This window comes from Lathamus discolor, chromosome 3 (genome assembly GCF_037157495.1).
Source record: "Lathamus discolor isolate bLatDis1 chromosome 3, bLatDis1.hap1, whole genome shotgun sequence".
In the NCBI taxonomy this organism is placed as follows: domain Eukaryota; kingdom Metazoa; phylum Chordata; class Aves; order Psittaciformes; family Psittacidae; genus Lathamus; species Lathamus discolor.
In genome coordinates, this window is record NC_088886.1 from 28737749 (window position 1) to 28763594 (window position 25846).

The window sequence follows — 25846 nt, forward strand, 5'->3', positions numbered from 1 at the left end:
CAAGGAACAGGCTGTATGAAAAACTTTATATAACCTTTCTCTTTTCATCTTCCAGAGACAATTTGGAGTGGCTGGCCAGGGCTACTAACTGGGCTAAGTTTACTGCTACTGCCAGCTTGGGTGTTATACACAAGGTAACGTGTTCATTGCCCTCTGTTCGATATAAATGCTTGACTTGTGAGCACTGAAAACATTGAAATAGGGATTCTGAAAGATGCCTGCACTCCAGTTTACCTAGTCTATTGCAAAGCACAGCTGTAACAAAGCTGGTGTCTTTGCACTAAAGGAAGAGGTGTGCTTTATCAAGTCTATCTTGTCTGATACCCAATGTAGTTTGTGGCATGTTTTATTGAGCATCAAAAAGGTGGTAGTGTAACACAGCTCAAGGAGTCTTCTTCCTAGATCTTCTCTTCCTTTGTGAGTAGTTTCTAGCTATTAAAACTGCAGGTGTACATTTCTTAAGTGATTTTAGGACAGTACTGTCCTTACTGTAGTAAGCTTCAATAAGTTTGAATGGTGACCTGAATAGTCATTTTCTTCAAATTCATGCACAAAAAGGGCATGTTTAGAGCTGATTTGAAATAGCAAGAAGTCTTTGTAATTGTGTTGTGTGTCTCAGCCCTCATTAAGGTGGTCTAGTGAATGAACTAGTGTAGCTTCAGGCCAAATTTGTCATGAATCAGTGACCAAGTGATTGATGAGTACTTGTGCATTGTTGTTAATAAAACCCCAGTACAGAAGGATTCTTTTCTGATTGTACAGCACTGAAAGGCTGATTTTTGTGGACAAAGTAATGGCTATAATTTGCTTTCTTCTGACATGTTTAAATATCATTGTGAAGTATGTGCATATGCTGGTTTTTTACCTTTCACTTCCCACTATATTCTCTTCCTGCTGGACACTGGACATACAGGGTCATGAGAAAGAAGCATTGCAGCTAATGGCAACTTACCTACCCAAGGACACCTCGCCAGGATCAGCATACCAGGAAGGCGGGGGCCTCTATGCCTTGGGTCTCATTCATGCTAACCATGGTGGGGACATCATTGACTATTTGCTGAACCAGCTGAAGAATGCCAGTAATGATGTATGTACTGTGTTCAGTGATGAACCTTTGTTTTGTTGGGAGTATCCAGCTTGTTTAGGGTTAGAGGTGACTAAGACCATGGCAGTAGTGTGGTACTTACACTTTCTTTGTACCTTAAATATAAAGTTTGGTTTTAACAACCTATTGCTCAAGGTTTAGGTAAGATTTTTAGGAAATTCTTCGAATTTAGGAAACAGTTGACAGTAAATCTAGTTTCATCTTCCTTACTCCTTGTGTATCTACTTAGCTTTGCTAGTAGACCTGCAGTATTCATGGACTGTTACTTCTTATGGCTTAGCTGTCAAAAGAATAAGCCACAAAATGCTTCTGCTGCCCTATAGGTTTAATGCAATTGATTAAAAAAACCCATTTTACTTCACCACTCACTGTTTGTAAACCTCTACAAAAAGTCTCATTTTCAAGTTAGGAAAAGATTAGTATTTTCCCAGCATGTTCCCTTCTTCTCTTTGGGGAATTTCACACTGCTTTAAAAATTCTATGAAAGGATTCCACTCATCTTACTGCAGATGTATTGTTTTTCCTGTATCCATTGTTAGGACAAAAGGACAGTTCAAGTGGGTTACTGATTTACCTTTCTACTTAAAAAGTATTACTGAGCAGCAGTTTTTACACATGGCACAGTTTTATGGTTTTACATAAATCACTCAGTGGGGAAAAAGAACTTAAAGATACTAGAAAGTGTCTTGTGCTATGTGTAAAGCTTCTGGTACTCACTGTTTATGGGCTTTTGAACCACTATTTCTACAGTTTTCTGCCTCTTTCATCAGAATTACTGCCTGAGATGGTGAAAGTGGTATTTCTAGCAGGTATTTCTAATTTTGGGTGGTTTGAGACTGAAAGTTTGCAGCTTTATGTTGATGCAAAAATGTCTGCTTCAGCTGAAGCCATATTTTTCCTGGTTCTGTGATGACTAAACTTGCATATGCTTCTCTAGATTGTCCGACATGGTGGCAGCCTAGGTTTGGGTCTGGCTGCCATGGGGACAGCACGTCAAGATGTGTACGATTTGCTGAAAACAAATCTATACCAGGATGATGCAGTGACAGGTAAATGTTCTGCTTTCAAAGCAAATAACCATCTGCGGCCTTATCAGGCATCTGGGTTTTTTGGTGTGGGTCCTTTTTTTTTTTCCACATTTTCTATTAGCAGCATAGGTTGCCTTAGCTGTGTTTTATTTACTGACCTTTTCCTGATCAGCGTGGTTCTTTAGTTATATGGCAGTAATATTCAGAGGTCCTGTCAGGACTGGTCTGTGGCATTATACCAAATGTTGATAAGACAAGCTATGTCTTTAAACCGTCTCCTATTTGATCTGTTGGCCTACTTCTTGTGTGATTTTCTAGATAGACTATTTACAGCTTTTGGGAACAGAGTTTGCTTGATTTTTTGCTTTTCTGTGCCACGCAGGTGAGGCAGCTGGCTTGGCACTGGGACTGGTTATGTTGGGGTCTAAAAATGCTCAAGCTATTGAGGACATGGTTGGCTATGCACAGGAAACCCAGCATGAGAAGATTTTGCGAGGCCTTGCAGTTGGAATTGCTCTGGTCATGTATGGGAGAATGGAGGAGGCAGATGCTCTCATTGAGAGTCTCTGCAGAGATAAGGTAAGTTTAGTTGTGAATTAATCCCTGGCCCTTTTGTTACACATATGACCTTCCTAATCCCTGGCCCTTTTGTTACACATATGACCTTCCTGTTCTCTTGTGAAATCTCCAGCTATGGTAGGTTGGCTGTTTCAAGCCAGGGAAGATCTTGCATAAGTCTCAAGTGAGGTACTTTCACAGCTTGCTTCATTAATCCTGATCAACAGTACAAGAACAAAAGTGCTTAGTTGTGTATTTTTTAGTCTCATACTTACTCTCTATAGTTCTGTGAGCAGCAACAAGGAGCCAAACAGGTTGTAATGATCAAGAATGGATGAGGTTTGCTGTAGGTGGTTCATTCTTGAGGATCTAGTAGTGGTTCAATAGCAGATATTGAATAAGAAGCAAAGTAACACATCTGCCAGATATTGTCTTTGGCAGCCTGTGGTGTAGCAACTTTCTGTCCCGCTGAAATTGGTAATGACAGCCCCGCTTTGGTGATTGCCTTGTAACTCATCCCTAATAAACAATTAAGCAACAAGGCTACCTTTTTTGCAGATTCCAGGCCCAAAAGTGGAACAGATTTAAAATCAGAATTAGTAAGTCACTCTTTGAGTGGATATTAAATATTGCTGTTTTCTCTTCCAGGATCCAATTCTCCGTCGTTCTGGCATGTACACTGTTGCTATGGCATACTGTGGCTCAGGGAACAACAAGGCTATCAGGCGCTTACTGCATGTGGCTGTAAGTACTGTGGGCTTAGAAGCACACAGCAAGAAGTATGTGGTGTGAGAGTAAGCGCATCACTGACAGGTTTTGTGTCTATGGTGTTAATGTTCTAGTCTAAATCAGAGATTGTGAAATGATGAAAGCTTTCCTTAATACTATGAGTAGAAATAACAGAGTCTTCTGACATTAGGATAACTAGACTTTCAGCAGGAGAATATTCAGCCTGATACCACAAAAAAGGAACCTGTTTAAAAATAAACACAATCCCAAAATAGTTGGTAATGGCTTTGTAGTGAATAGTCTGTGTAACAATGGGCTGGGAAAAAAGCAACTTAAGCTATAAAAGATGAGGTCTGCTCCTTCATTAGCTTGCAGTTACAGTGTATGAACAAGGGTGAGGCCATTTCAGCTAAGCTGAACATGGTTTCTAATTTTCTCCATTGTTGTATCTTCCTGATTAACTTGTTAATTATTGTATCTTCCTGATTAACCTGGCTTAAAATGTTTGACCTGGCTTAAAATGTTGCAAAGTCCTCAAGTGTTTTAACTACATTCTGAATGTCCTGTTTCCGCTTTTGTAGGTGAGTGATGTGAATGATGATGTGAGGCGGGCAGCTGTTGAGTCACTTGGTTTCATTCTGTTCAGGTACAGTATCTTACTTCGTCACTTCTACAGCCTTCAATTTGATGTCCGTTACATTTTCAGGAATTGCGTATGCTATTGCTTTTCACGAAATTACGTAATTGCTAACTGAGTGGAGGTTGAAAAGTCAAAAAATTGAGAGAGAATAAAACTTCATGCAGAATTAGAAGCCTTCCTTAATGTGCAGCAGATGCTTAATGAGCCTGTCGGTTTCCGGACTTATGGCTTAATTGTCTGAACAGAGTTAGATGAAGTTGACAAATAGAATGAAAAATCAATATTTGCAGGATTGAGACTTAATGAAAAATTAAATATAAGGTGCTTATGCCAGGCCTCTTAAAGGCAGCAGTACTCAGACAAATATGTCTGCCTGATTGCTATCTACAGTGTTCTTGGAGGTCATGCCTTTGGCAAAAATAATTTGAAGAAGAATGTTGAAATAATCTTTGTTTTTAAGTATCCAGTGCTAAACCCTGACAGGTTACAGGGGGTTACATTGTGGTAATGTAGAGCCCATCACAAAGTAGTCATGATGTTTGCTTTGGTTCTCTGAAGTGAAATCAGTTGCTGATCTGGTATTTTCTAGTGCTCTATGGATAGTTCCCTAGGTAAGAGGTGCTGGGCTTGGTTGGTGTGTGTTTGTTTGTTTGGTGGTTGTTGATTTTCTGCTTGGTTGGTTGTTTTTTTTATTAGATTGGGAATTAAAAGTCTCCCCTTCATCTGTTAATACAGTACTCTGTGTAATTTTAGCACTGAGTTAAGCTGCAGCCTTTGGGTGTGTCTGAGAGGAGGTCGTGCATACATGGGTCCAGTACTTGTAAAAATATTTGTTCACGTCTTCCTTGGATGGTGGCAGTTTGTAAAGGCATCCTTAAGAGCTGGATAAGAGGTGCTCAAAGGTGGTATTAAAAAAATGGGTTGCTGATATGATGAGTCAAGTTCGTCATTAATGAACGAATTTTCTAGGTGAGCAGCAGGTGTCTCTCAAGAGCTTCTGCTCTGTCGCATTGTTTCTTGCTGCATAGCAATAGTCTCCTGAAGTCAAAAGGGTCTGTTTAACTGGCTTCTGCATCTGTGTACAGAAGGAAAATTCCATGCAGGCCTTCCATATTTTCAGGCATATTTTTTCCAATCAGGTTGTGACAAATCACTTTTGATCTCTGATTTCAGTGTGATTTTTCTTCTCAATAAATGCAAAATGTAATTGGACATCAGTAGCTTCCTCCAAAATGAGAAGCTTTCAAGGCTCTGAGCTAAACCATTTACCATGTGCTTGCATCTTATTGGAGCAGGGTACTTCTGGGCCTGTTCTCTCTATATCCAGCAACAAGGAAATGAGTAACGTCACCTTTGACTCTTTCACCTGCTCTGCAGTGGTTCATATCTTATCCTGTCTCTTCTTCTGAAGGGGTACAGTCCAAAACCTGCTTGCACAGCAAGGAGGAACTTGTAAATTCCAGTGTTCACCTGACTTGGTAGCAAAGGACTTAAACTTTTTACCTCATTATCATTGGCTTCTGGAGACTGAAGGCTTGTGTCAAGCTGTTGTAACTGCTAACATTTTTCACTTGATAACTTTCATAAAGTACATGATCAGTTGTTTTGCTTTTAAGACACAGTTCTGGAGGGAGCCCTTGATTTGTCTAGCCCAGACTACTGCATTCACATGCAGCAGTGGAAGGGATTTTCTGCTAAGTGGGCCCCACAGGTTACCCCCACATTATTCTCTCTAATTATAAACCAAAAACTGTGTTTAAGTTTCTGGAAATAAATAATGTACATCACTGTAGTGATCTAAAAGGAGGTTTTACATTTCCTGTTTGCTGAAACTGCTAGTTAGAGCTAATTGTGTTGTATAGCTCATAAGGAACAAGCAGGCTATGCGTTTGTCAGATTTCATGTATAAAATGACATCTCTTAGGACTGTTGCTTGTTGAAGTCTATCTAGATTTGCTTGTGTTAAAAGCCCCTAATACAGCATTGAATGCTGGCAAGAGTCAGTAATCTGTCAGCTGCTAGGTATACAGAACTTTTGAATGAAGTGTTTTGTGATGGGAGCTGAGCAGATCTCTAACACTGTGGGCTAAGCCCCAGAAATTAATCTTGTCTTAGGTGGAAGAACTTGACTGAAGCTCCTGTGAGAAGAGATGTTGTTGAATTCTCTGCATGTGATTGCAGAAAGAGCACTGGAAAGTCAGGATTCAGATAAGAGAATAAGTTTGTTTAATGCAAAAAAAGCCTTTTTGGTTTTTAAGACTTATGATGAAATGGAAAACACAATAAATTTAAAGTGCTTTACTTTTCAAAATTGGAAAGAATTATTTTTATCTTAATTTTTACCAATTCAGATCAGGAATTGATCTTTGTTTATATTGCAAAATGAGATGTAATTGTTTATACAGTCAGCTTTTTTAATATTGCTATATGTTAGAGCAATGCTGCGGTGTATCTAAACACTGTAGTTTATGTACAAAATGAGGAGGTAGATGTTTTATAGATATAACAAATACGGTTGGGGAGAAGGCTTCAATGTGGGAGGCAGCAATGCTTGAAACTGTGAACTAAAAGAGTTTAATACTCTCATAGCAATGTTGAGAGCCATGTGGAAGGACTTTAGTTGCGAGATGCTGCTTCTGCCTCGGTGCAGTATTGTTGGGAAAAGGCTAAGGGCAGGAGAGGGAACAATGCAGCCTCTAGAGAGGTGCAAAAGAAGGATGTAGTCTTGGCCGATATGTGTAGGCTACCCAAAACCAGAGAACTCTGCATGGCTTATGTTCAGTTCTTCATTTTAGGATTAGGCAAGTGTGATAGTAATGTTTCCTGCTTTTGTATTCTTTGTGTTTACATAGTCTTTGGTATTTTAACACTATATATTTGTTTTGAGGCAAACATAGGTCAGATACTTAGATTTTGTTCCGGGAATACTTGGACAATTTGTTTTAACCCCTACAACCTACCTTTATCCAGTAGGCAGATGGCAAATCTTCTGGGTAATTGAGTAATAGGCTAACAGTCACTCTAATGTGATCTGTACCAGTCACTTTTTCAGTTCATTAACTGTGAAGAAGAGGAATTTAGTGAAACATACCTGCTTGTTGATTCTTGCATGGGAAAGGTGAAAGGGTTTTGTTTACTTCCAACCCATTTTTGTCTTATTCAGTCCTCCTGGGTGAGGATGATGAGGGTCCCTTTCAGTGAACAGTTAGTAGTAACAGAAATCTTCTTATAACCAGAAGAAGCTTCGGACTTTCACGAAAGCATTTTTAGATTTGTAGGTGCTTTTATCTGTAGGTTTGAAACTGAAAACAGAGCTGTGCATCTTCACTGACCAAACTGTTGTGCACCGGAGAATTCCCTTGGCATCTCTGGCAAAACTAATCTAAATTCTAATGAAAATTGTAGCTGTACAATCAGATTGAAACAATGAATGCATTTGTGCAATCAGTACACTATGACATCTTGCATTAAGTCTTCCTTGCTATTGTTTTATCATTATTCTAGACCATTCATGAGATTCTGCTTCAAGAAATAGAGCTCAGAGCCTTATGTTGCTTGGGAGCATTTGTAAATCTCTGCAAGTGTTTTAACTTCCTGCCGTAAAGTAGAATATCTGCACAGATAAGCAATATGATTGGGTTTAAATCTGAGATAGGTGCAAGCTAGGCTGAAGAAACCTGCTGAAATCTCCAGAGTATTCCTTCAATTAGTCACTTGGTCCTTACATCGTAAAAACGATAGGCTTATAAGCACTGCCTGTAGTGCCTATAATAAGCTTATAAGCTTATTATATATGAAAATTTTCATATCACTAGATCACAGCATGCATGAGAAGAGTGACAGAAACCAATCTAGTATTCCTCCCCACCTCTCATTCCAGAAAAGTATTTTCAGATTCCCAGATTATACACACTAAAGCTTTTTAGCTGAGTAACCAAATATTTTAAGCAGTGCAATTTATAACTAATTTGGTTGTCTGACCAAATCCTTGAATTTGCTTTAAAATTACTGTTCAGCAGCTGAAGTTTCAAGTTAAGTCATAAAAAATGCTGAGATTCTTTGAGCCATTAAAGTAAGTTGATGATTTATTATTTTTTTTTAATGGCAAAGACTCCTGTTGGATTTTATTAAGGTATATTGATGTGCATCTTGCAGAATAAAAGACTTATTTGTTGTGCAGTGTTTAATGAATTTGAAAATGAGTTGCTGTCAACTGTCTAGAGTATTTGTGAAGAGGATCCTTCAGAAAGCAAAAAGCTCCTAATTTTTAAGAGCATGATACTGGTTTTCAGAGGCTGGAAAGGATCTCGCTACCTGGATGCAAGGAATCTTAGGTGTGGCTAGACAAAGAGGGTTTGACATAACTTATTTTAAAAAAGAGTAAATACGGATATTTCAGCAAGCCGTCTTTCATATTTTGTAGCTGGCTTCCCATTTAAAAAACTAAAAAGCTTCCTCTCCTGCAGGGCAAAAGCCTTCCTTTGCTACTGGAGAAAACTGTGTCCCAGGGAAATGGACATTGACAGTAAACAGCATGTTGTCAAATAACAAAGCAGAAATATGGAAGTTACTTCTCTCCTGACTGCTGTTTGTACGATGTTGATAGTTACCTAGAGAGCCAAAGGGGAAGTGAAACGAAGAAGTGCTTCTTAGCAGTTGTACGTAGGCATTTTTATCAATGTCATGAAAGAAATCTAATGCTTGATGGTAGTATTAAGTCAGTGCTGAGAACTGGCCAGAACTCTGGGACTCCTGCCTCCAGCTTCCAATGCAAAGAGCCAGAGGAGCTCTGGTGAATGTCCTGTCTCTTTTGGCTCCAGAATACCAGGTTGTTCAGTATGCATTCACCAGGTTTACTGTGCTTGCATTACTTTACCTTTTAAGGCTGAAGTTACATATGGCAGCCTAGAAAAAGATTTAGGGGAGTAATCCTTTTGCTTTCTCATACCAGGCTGCAGTGCTGTGGATTTTTCCACAGTAAGAAAATGGTGTAGGAAAATTACATTTTCTATGAAGTAGCATAAAAAGATCAGCATGCCTCTTGTATACTAGTGAACAGCTTTATAGCATCAGTCTCTCTTTGCAGTGCCTTGTCCTCTGCTTAACACTGGATTTTTTAACTGTATTTTGATGCATTTCATATGAGTATGGCCAGATGTGATGTGATTAGGAAAGTTTTACATTTGGAGAATGCAAGATAAGTGATGAATACATTTTTCTGGCTGCCTAAAAATGTTCTTAGAATCATAGAATAGTTAGGGTTGGAAAGGACCTTAAGACCGTCTAGTTCCAACCCCTCTGCCATGGGCAGGGACACCTCACACTAAACCACACCACCCAAGGGGCTTGCAGCTTAATCCCCCAGATGATTTGGGACTGGCTCCACAAAATGTGTTTTATATCAGCACAGCTGAGATTAGCTGAATTTCTTGCTTCTCTGTCTCGTAGAGTGCTTTAAAGGCTGTGATTTTGTTTGGTTTTGCTTGGTTTTTTGCGTGTTTTTTTTTTCTTTATGATATTCCCTTTATTTGCATTTCAAGGCACTTATTCTGTTAGGCTTCAAACTCCATTGTTTTCCACTCTTCAAGGCTGCTGAGGTGGTAGGTAGTCCTTATGTCCATGTCTGTGTTGTAATTTTTAATTAGATAGGCAGCCAGAACATTAAATATCTCCTAATGTATTAATGAAACAACAACAAAAAACCTCATACTTGTCCATTGGTCTTCTAAAATGTATTTGTTCCCATTGTGCTTTTATGTTGCAGATCAGCTTTTACTCTTGTCTGTCTTGCTTCTCTAGTAGTTTAAACAGAAATAAAATATGCCAGATAAAACTTCTGTGATAATGAGGAAAATTAAACTAGGTAACTGTATAAGTTATTTTTATGTAGTACGTAGAGGCCACAGAGCTGGCCACATGATTGGTTTGTCGTGGGCCAGGTTCTGAAAGAATTGAGAGCATCTTACTTCAGAGAAAGAAATGCCTAATAAATCTGTGTTGCTTAAAGATGATGCCCGCGGATGTAGTCCTGAGTTTCCCATCTTGCTTGTCAGTACCCCATGAACAGTGTTGTCCTTAGTTACTGTACAACAAACTTGTGCTTTCTTACAGTAGCTTGCAGTGACTCTTATTTTCAATCATGTCTTGCTAATGAAGGTAATGTCTTTGCTCAAATCTGTTCTTGTAGATACAGTTGCTAAAACAAGATCTCTGCTGTCTGTTATATTGTCTTTTTATTTCATAGTTCTGCATCTTCTCATCATCTTTCTTCTCCCTCTGTCCTTATGCTTTCCAAGACTGTTACCTGAATTCTTCACTTGTTTGCTTTCTCAGTGGACAAGCAATTTCTTTTTACACTTGGCATGTTAAATGGAATGTGCATGTTTTTCTATCTATGGAGAAATTTCCTTTCTTTGTAGGAAGACTGGATTTTTGTTGAGTCACTAGTCCTTTTGATTGAGGTTTATTATTGCTGACTATATTCAATAACTGGAACATGTTTCTTTATATGGTTACTGAAACTGAGAAATCTATATGCTGGCTTGACAAAATAGATCTTTGCCGAGTGAGACTTTTTCAAGGGTCGTTTCCTGTTAGTGTAATCTTAACACTGATTATTAAGAGGTCTTTCTTTGGGGGGAGGTTCATTTTATTCCTACTCCCTCACCCCTTGAGCTTCAAGTAGTCTAGGTCTTAATAAGGCTTTTGATTCTCAAATATTTTTACATGTATATACATGTATATACTTTTACAAGTATAGCAGTCCATCTATTCTGGCTTTAACTACAGGATCCCCTTAAATTTTAACAAAAATAGGAGTAAAGCAGTTAGAGCTTTTTCTAACTCAAGTGACTAGTGACTATCACCAAAAAGGGTAGGAAGAAGACAACTTACAGTAAGTAACACAGAAGTATTTTTAGTAATTTCTTCTGGGACTCCATGGCAGTTTTTACATTAGGCTCCATTTCAGATGTGCATATGTTCTAAATTAAATATATGCAAATAAATGTTGGAAGGACATGTTATCTTTCGTACTTTCTGTTCTGAGGAGGAAAAAAACTAAGCCTTTTTCTGTACATAATTTTAGTGTGTAACTAGAGGGTTCTGAAAACATAAAAAATGCAAACAAAGCCCCAGCTAAAAATGTTACTGTAAATGGGAACTATTGGGAAACAATTGTGAGCTGGCTGCTTACTGTGAGAACTCAGTACTTTGGAGAAATCTGATTTCCCTTCCCAAAGAAAGATGTTCTGGAACTGTCAGAAGCTCCTCATTTCACAGATGCTAGACTCTGGTAACTTTTATGGATTGTGATGAGCCATTCTTTGTATGAATTTTATGCTCTGATGAAAGGCTTGAGCATGTTTGAGAGAGTGCAGATTGGGACCCACAGTCTTATGCCATTAGTCCAGTGAAATTGATGTGAGCTAAGCTAAACTGCAAATGTGTGCAGGTTTGGATAGTACTGTCATCTCTGCTGTCTCTTAAACGCTTGCTCTTATTTTCAAGTGCAATAGCTATTTTGTCTATGATTTTTCTGCTTTGTGTGAACTATATAAGATACGGGAAGGCTTTCACTGAAGTTCCAGTGGTCGTAAAAAAGGAAGTTTGTCCATCTAAATTAAAGGGAAGTTCCAGGCGCTGCCTGTCCTGGTTTACTGATGATCACTGATGTGGTATTGTCCTATTTTGGTTAAATGCTCTCACTTTCTTAGTATGAAAAGAACATCTGACAAATCTGACAATACCACACATATTTGTATGCGAGAGTAATGGAGATGAAATTCAGGTGGGTAAAAGATTCTACATACCCCTACAGTAAAACAACAAAGGGACAATTTCAGCACATGGAATTTGTACTCACCCTGCTAAGAAACAGTTTCACCTGTTGTGGAATGGACACCTTTTGGTCTCTGGAGCAAGTGATTTTGCTTCTGATATACATACCCCTAGAGAACAAGAAAAGCTCATACTTGGGTACACAGTCTGAGCAAAGGAATGTATCTGTAGGAGGTAACACAGTGTGAGTGTATGTGCTGTTCTGTTTACACAGAGTAAAGGTGGATTTAAATTAAAACAAGCATGCTTGTATCCCCTTGCTAATTTCATCATAAAGCATCAACTTACAGAATGTTCTGTCTTCTTGCCAGAGTAAACGTTAGTGTTTGTACAGAGATGCTTTTCTTATAAAAATGTACTTTGAAGAGACTGGGGGTGATGAGAACTGAAGTCAGATATGCAAATTGGTTTAGCTTTTATTTATTTCCCTTTTCCTGTTGGCTACAGTTCTGCATCAGTCATTCATCATGGAATGAAGCTGTGGGTGCCACCATGGGGTTGGGGTTAAAATAGGGGAGACTTTGGAAGAGAGGAATTAATATAAATTTGTAAGGTGTTGCTTACATAAATAACAGAAAACAATAGTATTTATACCGTCTTACAGCACAATTGTGTTGTTACCAAGAACAATACATACAGTAACACTATGATATAGACATAGCTGCCATTCCACTATACGTAGCTGACTTGTTCTTCTGTTTTATCAACTTCATTCTCTGTGAGCAGCCATGTATCCAGCAGAATGGCTGATGATGCTTGGATGGGTGAGCTCCTCAGCCTCATTGGGCTCTGGTATATAATGGGGTTAATCCCATTTCTCATCCCATGCATGACAAAGAACTTGGAATTTTCTGTCACAGAGCTTCTGAAAGAGATCCTGCTGGAGCGTTTTCTAAGGGCCTTGATAGGCTTTGTGGTCCGATAGTTGCAAGTGATATACCTGCTGAAAGCCTCCCTAAATGTTTTGTTGAATAGTGTATAGACAAGAGGGTTCACTCCTGAGGATACATATCCTATCCAAACAAATATCTCCATAAGCTTTTGAAAAATCTCTTGGTTGCAGGAGTTGCACAGAACTGAACTTATGTTTGTTATGAAGAATGGGCACCACATCAACAAGAAAAGAAAAAATACAATCCCCAGAACTTTTGATGCCCTTTGTTCATTGGTTATTGTTTGCATGGACTTCCTCCCTATTGTGGATGTTCTGCAGATTGGCATGTCATTGGATAAAGTCTTGTCTTTTCTGGAACAGTTTAGCATGGCCACCTTTTCTGGTGAGGAGGCAGATGTTGTATCACACTGAAATACTGTGGACACTGTTGACCAAGTGAAACGGTGAGGTGGCTTGTTGATCAAGTAGGCCTTCTTGCGTAGCACTTGGATTGTCAGAAAATAAGTGACTATCATGATAGCAAGGGGAATGAAGAATGAAGCCACTGATCCATACAGAATGAAGTCATGAAAACGATCAGGCATTAGCGCACATGTGATGTTTGAAGTGTTGCCATGTCCATCTTCAATGCCTCTGATAGGGACTGGAATAGCAATTCCTACAGGAGAAGAACAAAGTATGTCAGCATATGGTAATCGCTTGCAATCTTTTTGGGGCCTGAAGGCTCGGGGTCTCTAAAGAAAGGTAGTTCCTGAGCTCTGGAGCTGACACAGGGTGACAGAGAACTGAGAGCATCATGTGTGTGGTTGGGCAAATAGCACTCTAAGACTTGGCAACCTCAGCTATAACAGAGTGCCTTTTCTAAGGAGATTGGGTCTAACCTTTATTGATTGAGGAAGCAGTATAAAGTTGCCAACTTCTCAAGTGTAAAAAACATTAATTATTTTGACTGTAGTTGTTAGAATTAGTATGGCTTTTCCTCCAATGAAATGTGTTTCCCTGTTGTCACCTGCTTCCACCCCCCTTCCCCTGGGGTAACCTTTGCACTTTTTGAAGGGCAGTTTGGTAAATACATGAATCTTGCCTTGCTTCTTATCTTAACCCCATCAAGTTACTGGACACAGCTGATTTTTTTTAATTTTTAATTTTTCACCCTGCCTTGACTCTTTCCTATATACAAGTAGTTACATAGCTGCCAGAATTATGCAGTGGGTGTTTAAGATGGATTTGTTGTTTAAAGTCTCTTGCATATTTAAGAGTGTTTAAATGAGAGCAGCTAGCTCTGTAATTCACCACTCTTTAAAAAAATATAAAAAAAGTTATCAGTCCTGTCTTTTGAATGAATTTTTTATAACCACTACATTACAGTCAGCACTTCGTTTGCCAGCAGTCTGACGTTGCAACAAAAACAACAGGTTCCTTACTGCCTGGTGAAGGTTATTGTGCTATATTTCCTGATACCGCTTAATGAGATGTAGGCATTTACTGTATTCTTCTGCTACTCCGCTTACTGAAGTTGGTTGAAGGCAGCAAGAGCAAAAAAACTTCAGCCACTTGATCCCTTTCTTAATAAAAGGCACACCTTCAGGTACAGCAAAGATTTAAAGTGAGGACTGAGCCAAATTAACCTTTGATTTGGAGAACCCTAGCTCAGCTGCAGAATGCTTTTGTGTCAGATAAAAAGGAAATGAAAAAGTACAACACTGATTACTAACAACAAACCAGGCATTAAAAGGTCAATTTGTAAGTGTCTTGTCATGCTAACAGGTCTTTGTTTTTTGTTTGTTTGATTGGTTGTTTTGTTGTTTTTTTTAATGATAAAATAAAGATAGCATCTTTTCTCCTATCATCACAGATCTTCCTGAATTTTTTTTTGAAGTTGGACTTCTTGGGTTTAGGCATGTATACCTTGGCCAAGATGGTGGATGTACCCATTCTACCATAAATCCGTGGCCTTAATAACGCAGAATAATTTTATTCTTTCTCTTGCACACGGAGCATATGGCTCTATGCCTATGGCTGCCTGCAGTGTACATTAGGTTATTTGAATTAAATGTTTTCACCTCCTTAGCTCATTTAACAGATTTTTTTTTTTTTTTTTTTTTTTTTAATTTTCAATCCTTAAAGGCAGGTGCACATCACAGAGGTGCTAATTTAGAAGTTTATTCATTGGCTTCCTTTATATAAACTCTTCAGGGTGTGTTTGGATTTGGTTTTTTTTGGTTGGTTGTTTTTTGGGTTTTTTTGCTTAGAAATTAGCCTTTCTGTATGCTGTATTGCCAGTGCATGTCAGTCTTCAATGTGAATGTTATCAGCCACTCATTTATCTTTCGGTCTTTGATATAAATAATTAACCTTTTTTTACTTGCTTCATGGGAAAATTGTGAAGTACAAATTTTAGCAGCATCTACTCAAGTCTTTAAACTGTGTTTGGGACAGAATATACTACCACAGGAACATAAACTCTTGCTTTCCCGGAAGATATACTATGCATGCAGGTATTGTCTTCTGATTTTTGGACTTTAAAGACCATGAGGAAAAGGTATGATTGAGTAGGGTAAGCCTGATAAGGAGTGGTGGTTGAAGCAAATTCTTATGGTGTAACTATGCATGATCTAAGAGGTGGACTTAGGCTAGCTCAGGTGTGAGGGTCTGCTAATCAATAGTACTTGGCCAGAGTTTCCATTTTGACCAGCAGTCACTCATTGTTTTGGATGTGAAAAGCTTCTGCATTCCTTTTCCAGTTTCCAAGTCTCACCTATTGAAATGAGCCAAACCACGACGATTTTGATGATTGTTGTAGCCCATGAATTGTACTGACTAGCCTGGATTGGCTTTTTAATTGCAATATAGCGATCAAGCGAGATGGCACAGAGGTGCATGATGGAAGCTGTGGAAAAGAGGACATCAAGGAACAGCCAGATAGGGCACAAGACAGTTGGTAAGGGCCAGGCGTTGTCTGAAAGAAAACAGAAAACTCATTAGAATCTAAGCTTTTTGAGAGTTTTCAGTGTGTGGTTTTCACTTGGTCATTAGTGGTTTTGAGAAGTTCACAATACTATGGGAGATGAGCTTTGCCGCTGCCTCGGCTGGATTCTGTCTTACATTTTAGTTAGCTCCTAACTGGCATGATTGCTGCTATCATATTAATCAGACTGCTTGTATATTAAGCATTTTCCTGTCTTTTTGTCCTTTTTAGATCATAAGGTATTTGTGGCAAGGACTTTGGATAAAAAGGTTTTTAAAAAGTGGGTTATGACTGTACTTGGTCCTTGTGCTCCACTGTTATTATTTTCAGCTATGTCTCTTTGATAGTTGTATGATTCAGGGTTGTATTAGATGGAGGAGGTAATGGGTCATAACCAACGTATTAATCATTGTAGAAACTTGGTTGAATCTTAGTTGGTGATCTTGGAGAATCTAGTTCACATAGTTTTAAAATGAGTTTGCTGTGTCCCTTGACCAGCTGCAGTTGAGCGCTAATGTGGCAAAGCAGGGCTATTCTGTCCCAGTAATTGATTTTATAAAAACTGAAGGGCTTTCTTGTGCATTTTCCCCCTCCCGCTTGCCAAAGCAATGGCTTGGATTTTCAGTATGGGATACTGCTTCTTATAGTAGTTACCTGTCTTTAATGTTAATCTATAGGGAACCTAGCATCTGTCAACTGTTTTGTGGTTTTGTAGTGTTAAACTTTTCAAAAAGCTCGCAGTTTTGGGAGCTGGGTCTCCCCTACCAAAGTTTACAATACCAAACCAAGTGAACTTTAGTGAAACTCTGGTTGGGTGGGTTTTAACTGCTTTATATGAATTCACAAGTAGTTTTTATTGCAGTCCAGTGCTAGCAGTGTTCAGTTTGAGATGCATGTTAGTGTTGTGTATCTGTAAGAATGTCCTGTAATCCTAGGGAAGAAAGTATGAAAATAGAAGTTTTTTGTGTTTCTGATGGTAGACATTGATGTACTATATACTTCTGTTAAAATTCAGCTGTACTCCATCAGTAGGCACAGTAATAATACTGCCAGAGGATCAGTTCTTAGTTGAATGATGATTAAAGGATAAAAAAAAACAAAACACCCAAAGCAGAAAAACAACCAACATTTCTAACAAATCTGATTGTTTTTAAGCTTGCTCTGAATAAATAGATCTGCATGCTGAGAGTACGAAACGAGCTGGACTGTTTAATGCTCAGTCTTATCAATGTGGTAATGTTGCAGTAGTTTGAGATTAAAACATGGTGTAACTGATAGGTGAAAATTATAATGATGCTGCCTTGACTTGAATTAAAAACTCCAGAGAATGGAAAATTTTATGAAGTCAGACATGGCACATGCTTGTCTGCATTCTTCCCTATGTTGGGAAACCTCGCCTGTAAAAACAAAGAAAATGGATGGATGGAGCCCTGAACCAAGCCTCATCCACCCCCAAAGCAGGGGAGGATGGCATAAGCAGTGAGGTAGAAGGGAAAGAGGCATTCTATATTGAAACCATTAACTAGTAAATTTTAGTTCTTGCTGCATATTTCCCAAAATATCTATCATGGTTGAAATTGTGCTTCAAAAAATTGTTGTGTCAGACAGGTAGGAGGAAGTTGTAATTTGTGTATTATGAAACCCCTACTCGTATTTCATAATATGGGAGGATAACAGCTGGATTTCAAATAAGCAGCCAGTATTTCTGTTGGAGAGTACTTACATGCTGCTCCCGGGATTATAACTGCTTTGCTTCTTGGTGAATTGCAGTGATAAATTCTTCTTTTTTTAATTTTTTCCCAGTTAATTTACTCTTTTCAGAAGAAAACCCTCAAATATTTTGCAGCAAAAAGCTCTTTTCCTTCTTTTAAATACAGATGCATGTAAACAGCAATCTGGTGCAAAGCAACCTTGTATGTTATTATGAGTTTTAAGAGCTTTCATTAGTTTGTAAGTGCAACTGAAGAGAAAGTTTTGTCTTTATTTTTGTATTGTTTTGAACAGGGCGCAGAAGGCAGTAGATTATCACATTCATGAGTTTAGCATTCTGTACTATTATACTTGTGTCTGCGATCATGTTTTTTATCCAGACAAAATCAGGGTAGACTTTAAATGCAGTAGCTAATAATAATTGAACAATACAGTTATTATTTCAACTAAATATTGTGAAACTGGTACCTTAAAGTCCGGAAAGCCACATAGTTATTTAGGATTCATACTGTGGTGTATTTTGCTTTTAATTATTTTGATTTTACTTACTTTTTTTACTTATTTTGATTTTACACAGCTTGGTTAAACCTGTGTTAGCTCTGTGCCTAATGTTTGAGGGACTGCTCTGGGCTGAGATTTTGTGCTTTCCTGGTGTTAGTGGTGTGTATCACTGTTGGCCTATTCTGTTACTTTGGTAGTTAGAATATTGATTACCCCTCTCAGAACTCAAAGCATCTCTGACCCTTGAACATGATGATGACCTGCTTGTTTGTTGTCTTGCTTCATAATTCAGATGGAAGGTAAAATGAGTATGTCCTGCCAGGTGGCAATAGAAAGTGATTAGCAGGTCATGCTTAGTTTGAATAGTTACAAGTTCTGATTCTCCTAGTATAGATCTGCACTGTTGGAAGCAGACCAGAGCATTTACTGGGCTGAGATCTCTACCTTTTTCCTTCAGAATTGAAATGCTGATTTAAGCAAGCTAGTGGGTTGGATTTTGGGTTTTTTTTAGTAAATTTTTTTAAATGCCATAGTTACCTGACAAACGTGCCTGCCTGAAAGCTTGTCTGGGTTCTCCTACTGTCACGTAATATAAGATAGAAAGATATTCCTCCTTCCTACAAACATTGCCTCAGTGACTAGGTGGAGGGATTATGGTAGAGCGGTAGATGTGGTTTTTCTTGATTTCAGTAAGGCATTTGATACTGTCTCCCACAGCATCCTCATAGATAAGCTGAGGAAGTGTGGGCTTGACGATCAAGTAGTGAGGTGGATCGAGAACTGGTTGAAAGGAAGAAGGCAGAGAGTTGTGGTCAATGGCGCAGAATCTAGCTGGAGGTCTGTGACTAGTGGAGTTCCTCAGGGGTCGGTGCTGGGACCAGTGCTGTTTAATATTTTCATCAATGACCTGGATGAGGGAACTGAGTGCACCCTCAGCAAGTTTGCTGATGACACAAAACTGGGAGGAGTGGCTGACACACCAGAGGACTGTGCTGCCATTCAGCGAGACCTGGACAGGCTGGAGAGTTGGGCGGGGAGAAACTTGATGAAATTTAACAAGGGCAAGTGTAAAGTCTTGCATCTGGGGAAGAACAACCCCATGTACCAGTACAGGTTGGGGGTTGACCTGCTGGAAAGTAGTGAAGGGGAAAGGGACCTGGGGGTCCTGGTGGATAGGAGGATGACCATGAGCCAGCAATGTGCTCTTGTGGCCAAGAAGGCAAATGGCATCTTAGGGTGCATTAGAAAGGGAGTGGTTAGTAGGTCAAGAGAGGTTCTCCTCCCCCTCTACTCAGCCTTGGTGAGGCCGCATCTGGAATATTGCGTCCAGTTCTGGGCCCCTCTGTTCAAGAAGGACAGGGAATTGCTTGAAGGAGTCCAGCGCAGAGCCACAAAGATGATTAAGGGAGTGGAACATCTCCCTTATGAGGAGAGGCTGAGGGAGCTGGGTCTCTTTAGCTTGCAAAAGAGGAGACTGAGGGGTGACCTCATCAATGTTTACAAATATGTAAAGGGTAGGTGTCAGGATGATGGAGCTAGGCTTTTTTCAGTGATATCCAGTGATAGGACAAGGGGCAATGGGTGTAAACTGGAACATAGGAAGTTCCACGTTAACATCAGGAAGAACTTCTTTACTGTAAGAGTGACAGAGCACTGGAACAGGCTGCCCAGGGGGGTTGTGGAGTCTCCTACACTGGAGATATTCAAGGCCCGCCTGGACAAGTTCCTGTGTGATGTACTGTAGGTTACCCTGCTCTTGCAGGGGGGTTGGACTAGATGATCTTTTGAGGTCCCTTCCAACCCTTGGGATTCTGTGATTCTGTGATATCCTCACAGGGCTATATGATCTTTAATGTACCTTCCAACCCAACCATTCTATGATTTTGTTATAGGCTACTGAAACATGTTCCCTCTATAGGATTTTTTGCTGTTAGATAATGATGCTTTTACTGAAATCGGGTATTTTTATTCACCAGCTGACTTAAGCCTAGGCTTCAGTCTTCAGATTGCGGGGTGTGTGTCCGCATCATGCATGCGTGGTGTTAATCCTCAGGTCAGTATTCTGCTTTGTGGACTGCACAGGCCTGGTGTTTCCTGGCTGTTGTCTTGCTTCACCCCTGTGGCTGCCTGCCTTTGCTTCTCTGTTACCATTACATTTTCAACAGTTGTTCACTGTCACATAGTTCTTTTAATTTAGCTGAAGTATTTTTTTTTCTTTCTTTTCTTTTTTTTATTTATTGGAGTTGCTTTGTGACAAGCCAACCTTTATTTTCTTAGTTATCTTTAGATTTGAGATTTTGGAAAGTAGCCCTCAGTAAGGAAGTTTTCTCTGGTAGTTTGCCCAAGCAAGAAGGGAAGATTTGCTATGGTTCATCATCAGTAATGGGTGAAGATTAAGACTATGATTGCGTGTGATAGATGTTAAAAATGATGGTTTGCAACCTAGGATGATCAGCATCACCTCCTGATTTTTAAGTGGATGAATATCAGGAATATTTTATATTTTAAAAATTTCTATTTTAAAGTATGGTACATGCACTGTGTCCAAGGAACCCATTGCCCACCAAGCTGTGGACAACAGACTTCTTCCTGCTGCAGGCTTTGCAAATGAGAGAGTCTCTCCAATTTATCTGTTAATTTTGCTATGCAATCAGTAGCAACGTTTTTGGTTTTCTTCAGTAGTTCTTAGTGTTAGAATTGTGGGTAACTCTTGAAAGCTAGGTTTTAGAGGATGCAATTATTTCTTAACACACCCTTCTTTTTTTTGGAAGAAATGGGAATTTAGCAAGCAATAAAAGCAGTGGACTGTTTGTGTATCCTGACACTCACACTCCTAAATGAAAATTGCAGTGTTTATTTGTACCAGAGTACATTTCGGTCACTCTGCTGAAAATAAATAATCTGCTCATGGTATGATACCCGTGAGTGTGAGTTACAGGTTTGTTTATTTATCTTTAAAAGGGGCAGCTTTTTGTTACAGAGACAGTCTGCCTATTTCTGAAGATTTTTGTTCACGTGTACCATGAGGGCATGGAGCCAATATCTGCAGTAAGCTTTTAATTTGAACACGTTGTGCTTAGTTTTAACAGTCAAGATCATTTAATATGACTGCACTTTGGTTCACACCTTTTCCCTCAAATATTCTCCACATAATTAGATATCAGTCCCAGATCAGAAGCATAATATTTGTATTCTGTATCTAGAAGCTGCATGCAGCTATTTCATTATTATGGAGACATTCCTGTGTAGAAGTGCCAGGGGCTTGGTTTAGTCTGCTCTCTGGGTATCAGTGATTTTTTTTTTACATTCAACTAGTTAGCCGGCTAATGTAGCTTCAAGATTTAGACTTGTTATGTGTTTAAATATCTATTCTAGCTTCATTCCAGTAAATCCTCATGTTTTGCTCATGCTTTGAACTTCTATAAACACCTCAGCATCTTCTCCCAGTCGGTGAAGAAGCAAAGCAGTTTCTTTGGTTGGCTGCCAAAAAGAGACTTGTACGCCAGAAATTTCAGTTTTAACCACTGCTCTGTGAAAGGCTGGTTGCAGTCTTAGAACTAATTTTGCTACTCTCCAGTAAATTTCCTGCAAGATGAAAGATACCTTTGTTTGACTTTTAAATTAAGATTCCTAGCATGCTTTAAACTGTTGTAACCAGGGTTTAGCATTGGATTAATTGGGAGATTAAGGAGCAATAGCCCCTTTATAAAGTTAAAAAGATTCATTAGTCTAGCAAAAATAAAATAGTTTTAAAAATCCAAACTCAAAATCTCCACCACCACCACCAAAAATCAACTCCAGAAAAATCTGGAACTTGCTTTCTCTTTGTATTGGTTGCTAGTCCAATACTAGTACTTTTTATAGATAGTAGTTTTATTATTAATGAGGCCTTTGGCAGAAACTAAGCAGTTGCACTATCAGTGTGTATGTCTGTGCATATCTGTTTCTTGCCTCTACACACACATACACATACATGACATACCAATGTTTTTCTAAAAGTGACTGTTTTTTTCACATTATAAATCACTGTCCTGGTCATGTATGTTAATTTTTCTTTTTAGAAACTGTTGCTTGAAAAAAGACTATTTTTTTATTTCAACACTGAATTCTGACCTCCACTTCATACTTCTGTTTAGGGAAGAGCAGTCTGTAACATACAGAAATTCAGTCTCAAGTCATTTAGTGAATAATCACATTTGTTAATAAAGTTATACCAGCCTTCTGCAGCAAACAAAAGCCTTTCTGAAATAAAGCTTCTTATTGTGTTTGCTTATTACTTGGGTAACTCTTAGAGATCCAGCATATTAAAAATGAATTGCTGCAGCCTTTCATTATTTAGAGTCCAGTAGTATCTATAACTTAAAGATAATTGTGTAAATCCCCAAGTTTATTAAAAAAACAGTCTTGTTGATTTTTTTGTTTAGTTGTATGATATGAAATTAAACCATTGAAAATGTATTCTTAAAGGAAGTTTAGGAGTAAAAGAGAGAGACTTTCTCATGGAGCTGCCTCTGGTTTGTTGTCAGAAGCAATATCTGAAATAAAGCTGGACATGAGAGAATATGAAAAGTCATGCTTGTTCTGTAATGACTAACCAGAGAGAAAATGTCACAGATGATGTATACTCATATTTAACAATACTTACTTTATTCCATATGAGCCAGACTAAATGACAAATCTAAGTCTGAAACGTTAGGTTCACAGACTGAAGCTTCCTTGACAGATGAGTTAATTCTTTGGGATGCTTTATGAGCTTGCCACTTTCCCCAGGGTGGGAGAAAATCGATTTACCTGAAAGTGGTACTAGTAAAGTTTGTTGTCACTGATGCTGCCAGGAGCCACCTCTGACTGCTCATGGAGCTTGGAGTCAATACTAAGGTAAAATCAGGCGCCTGACTCATAAGAAGTTAAAAACCTGTTTCAGTGTACTGAACAGATGCCTAGTTTTCATTTAGCATTTTTTTAAGAGAAAACTGCCTGCAATTGGTGTAATATTGAATAGGACAGATGCCAACATTGTGCAGATGTTGCTAAAAATAATATTACACTGTACGCAATGTGATCTCCCATGTCCAGCTCCAATTTAGCATCAGTTCTAAGTCTCAGGTGATTTTTGAATGGTTTGTTTTAAAGGAAAGAATATCCAGAGTGGCTGCACTTCCCATAAAAACATTAAGCTATATGAAGTTGCGCAGAAGAGAAGATTTAGCAGCCCTCATTCAAGGGATTTTAAAAATTGTAACAGTGGAAAGCAAACAGTTTTTCTGTTTAAATTAGACCTCCCCAACCTGTACCCCATATGCTAGCCTGATGAAATAAACATGCTGTACTTACCAAATAAGATCATGAGAAGGGCAATCGGCATCACAAACAGACCCACTAGCAAATCTGCCACTGCCAAGGATGTCAAAAAGTAGTTGGTAGCATATTGTAACTTCTTCTCCAGAGACACCGCCAGTATGACGAGTATGTTCCCCCCGATCGTGGGGATTATCACCAGGAGGATCAGTAAAGCTGCCCAACGCACTTTGTTTCCTTGTTCCTCACTTGGGTAGTCCTGCTTGGGTTCTCCCGTTACTGAGAGAGGCGACAAAGATTCATTGCCAGCTCCAGACCCGTTCAAGAAATGTGACGGATAGGACATTTTTGTGTCCAGCAGAATGTATTCAGGAGCTGTATTTTGCGAAGGAATTGCGTACGGTGTAGGAGTTCACTGTTCCTCTCTGGTCCAGGATGGTCCTGCAGAAAGGCCAGCATGGTCAGTATGGTAAACTGGTCATCTGCTGTTTTGAGATCCTGTAACCATCTCTGAGCTGGTTTCCAATTCTTTTATCATGTGCCTTGCTAGGTGCAACTAAGTTTTAAAAATAAAAGTCTTGTTTTCTGTCCATCTCTGGCAGGGTTCAGTGGTCTGGTCTCCCAGGTTCAGGTTTCATATCATAGGAGAAAATTCAGTAGCTGTGAAAAGCAAGCAGTCCGTTAGCTACCCCCTCCCCCCCCCCCCCCTTTTCTTTCCTTTCTACAGCAGTAAAAAGTAATAGATTAATTTGGATGCCAAATGGTTCCCTTTAGGTACAGTATACATGTAGATCTGCTCTTTGTAAGTACAAACTGATTCAAAGGCAGATGCTCTCATTGTGTATATGCAACTCCTCCTCTCCAGAGTGTCTACTCTCCAGCAGTGTGCGTAGGCAGACGGCAGTTCCCATATTTCCCCTTATTAAGAATCCTTTTTCTCCACAGAGGGTCACCTCAAAAATATCTTCAGAAATTATGTATGAGGTTTCCGTTTTAATCTCTATGGTTCCTGATTTATCAGATGGGGGTCAGGAAGCCGTAGACAATAAAACACTGGTGACAGTCTCAAGGGGACCATGAAGATTTATGAAACTGAGACATCTAAATTTATCCATTACTTGAAGGGGGGAAGTGAGTAAACCACTTGTTTTTGTAATCTGAGCAGGGCTTTTATTAAGTACAGCCTTTTCTCTCCCTCCCTCTGTGTCTCACAACCCTGCTGAAGAGTTGAGAATATAACAGCTGTCACGGCGTTAAGCTGAACAAATGCTCAGTTACTGAGAAGATGTCATGTGTTGCAGTTTTCAGGTGAAGAAAGCCTTACCTCTTTCTTTTGCATTTTAGTAGAGTTCACTTTGTATCCAGGAAGATCCTTTGTAATCCTTTTCATCACCTGGTGGATTTTAAGATGAGATTTTTCATTACTTTCTGGAAAACAAGTTGTTGATTTGGTTCTGCTTTTTATAATTTTTCTAAAACTTGTCTTTTTGTGTACTTTTGTTTAGCACTTGTTTCTTCTAATACCAAGATGAAGAATTTCTATTTTGGGGAAATTGTATTTCTTACCCAGGTATTTTCTCCAGCTCTTGAATGGAGGAGAATAGTAAATCTTGCCACATTTAAAAAAGATAGAAGCAAGGTTGTGTTCTTTTGTTGCTGTCCTTTCTCTTCCATCATTTTGACAATTTTACTTAAGTGATTAGCAGAGTCTGTGTGCAGTTTTCTCTTTTCATTAGCGAAGCTCCCAGTCTGCTGCTACCCTTGTTTGCTGATTGACTCATTTCAGTGTTTTCAGCTCCAGTGCTTGGAAAGCAGGGAAGTAAATGAGCGGGGGTTTGGCTGGGAAGTAGCCAGAGAGGGTTAATTGATTCAGTGCTCCACTACTGTAATGTGTGCTCCTTGTAGCTGCATCAGGATGTGCAGATCTTGTAAATGACCCTTCATGATACAATATTGTAGCTGTATGCACCATAGTGCGTGTATGCCTGTGCACGCGTTTGCTCTTGCTCTCTCTCTGGACGGAAATAAGATTAACCCTAAAATGTTCTGCTGCCTTGTAAAGGCTCCAATTTTTTTCTTGACTAATTTAATAAAAGGATTGTCTACCACACTATTTTAACAGTGTGCACTGTTACTTTAAATATTTCTTCATGCAGCTGCATTTTATTATGATGAGCGTTCTCTTTTGTTACCTTCCAGCTTTGTCAGATGTGTGTATGGTCTCTAACAAGATCTTGTAGTTCTGCATTAAAATGGAAATAAAGTTCACTTCCAAGGACATTAGCAGGACAAGTGTGTAATAGAGACCTTGAGCTTAGGGCCAGAAGAGACCATGAGATCATGGGCTGACCCCCTGTACGTCACTGGCCATTACATTCCATGAATTGCTGGTGCTTACCACGCTTGAGCTGGGAATCAGGTCCTCGGTGAACTGTGAATCAATTTATATTTGTTAATTAAAAAAAAAAAAAAATCAAACCAAAGAACAAACAAAAAACCCCAAAATACAAACATTCATATCTTTATAATACAGCTACTTTGTGGCCAAAGAGGTAAAGCTGCTGCCAGTAATTAG

At 39.0% G+C, this 25846-nt stretch overlaps 2 protein-coding genes across 3 annotated transcripts in view; one reads left to right on the forward strand and one right to left on the reverse strand.

The window, feature by feature from the left end:
* The window catches only part of PSMD1 (proteasome 26S subunit, non-ATPase 1), a 71289-nt gene that overhangs the window by 12875 nt on the left and 32568 nt on the right, over nt 1-25846 (forward strand). The window contains exons 11-16 of the mRNA XM_065674344.1: nt 56-134; nt 914-1087; nt 2043-2154; nt 2516-2712; nt 3340-3435; nt 4002-4066. Of these exons, the coding sequence (XP_065530416.1) occupies nt 56-134; nt 914-1087; nt 2043-2154; nt 2516-2712; nt 3340-3435; nt 4002-4066 (723 nt within the window). The remainder of the gene's footprint in view (nt 1-55; nt 135-913; nt 1088-2042; nt 2155-2515; nt 2713-3339; nt 3436-4001; nt 4067-25846) is intronic.
* HTR2B (5-hydroxytryptamine receptor 2B) lies at nt 12298-23956 on the reverse strand. 2 transcript variants are annotated; one of them, XM_065674345.1, is made up of 3 exons: nt 23308-23956; nt 15553-15753; nt 12298-13452 (listed from the first exon to the last, which is right to left on the reverse strand). In XM_065674345.1, the coding sequence occupies exons 1-3, from the start codon at nt 23615-23617 to the stop codon at nt 12572-12574; spliced, it is 1392 nt and encodes a 463-aa protein (XP_065530417.1). In that variant the 5' UTR covers nt 23618-23956; the 3' UTR covers nt 12298-12571. The 2 variants fall into 2 exon arrangements, with proteins under 2 accessions (XP_065530417.1, XP_065530419.1); XM_065674347.1 differs by lacking the exon at nt 15553-15753.

Excerpts from the sequence above, each read along its gene's own strand:
- HTR2B (XM_065674345.1), bottom strand. The coding sequence starts at position 23,617 with ATGTCCTATCCGTCACATTTCTTGAACGGGTCTGGAGCTGGCAATGAA. Across the intron at positions 15,754-23,307 it reads CCTTCTCATGATCTTATTTG|ACAACGCCTGGCCCTTACCA; the intron begins GTAAGTACAGCA and ends GTTTTCTTTCAG. Across the intron at positions 13,453-15,552 it reads GGTTTGGCTCATTTCAATAG|GAATTGCTATTCCAGTCCCT; the intron begins GTGAGACTTGGA and ends CTTCTCCTGTAG.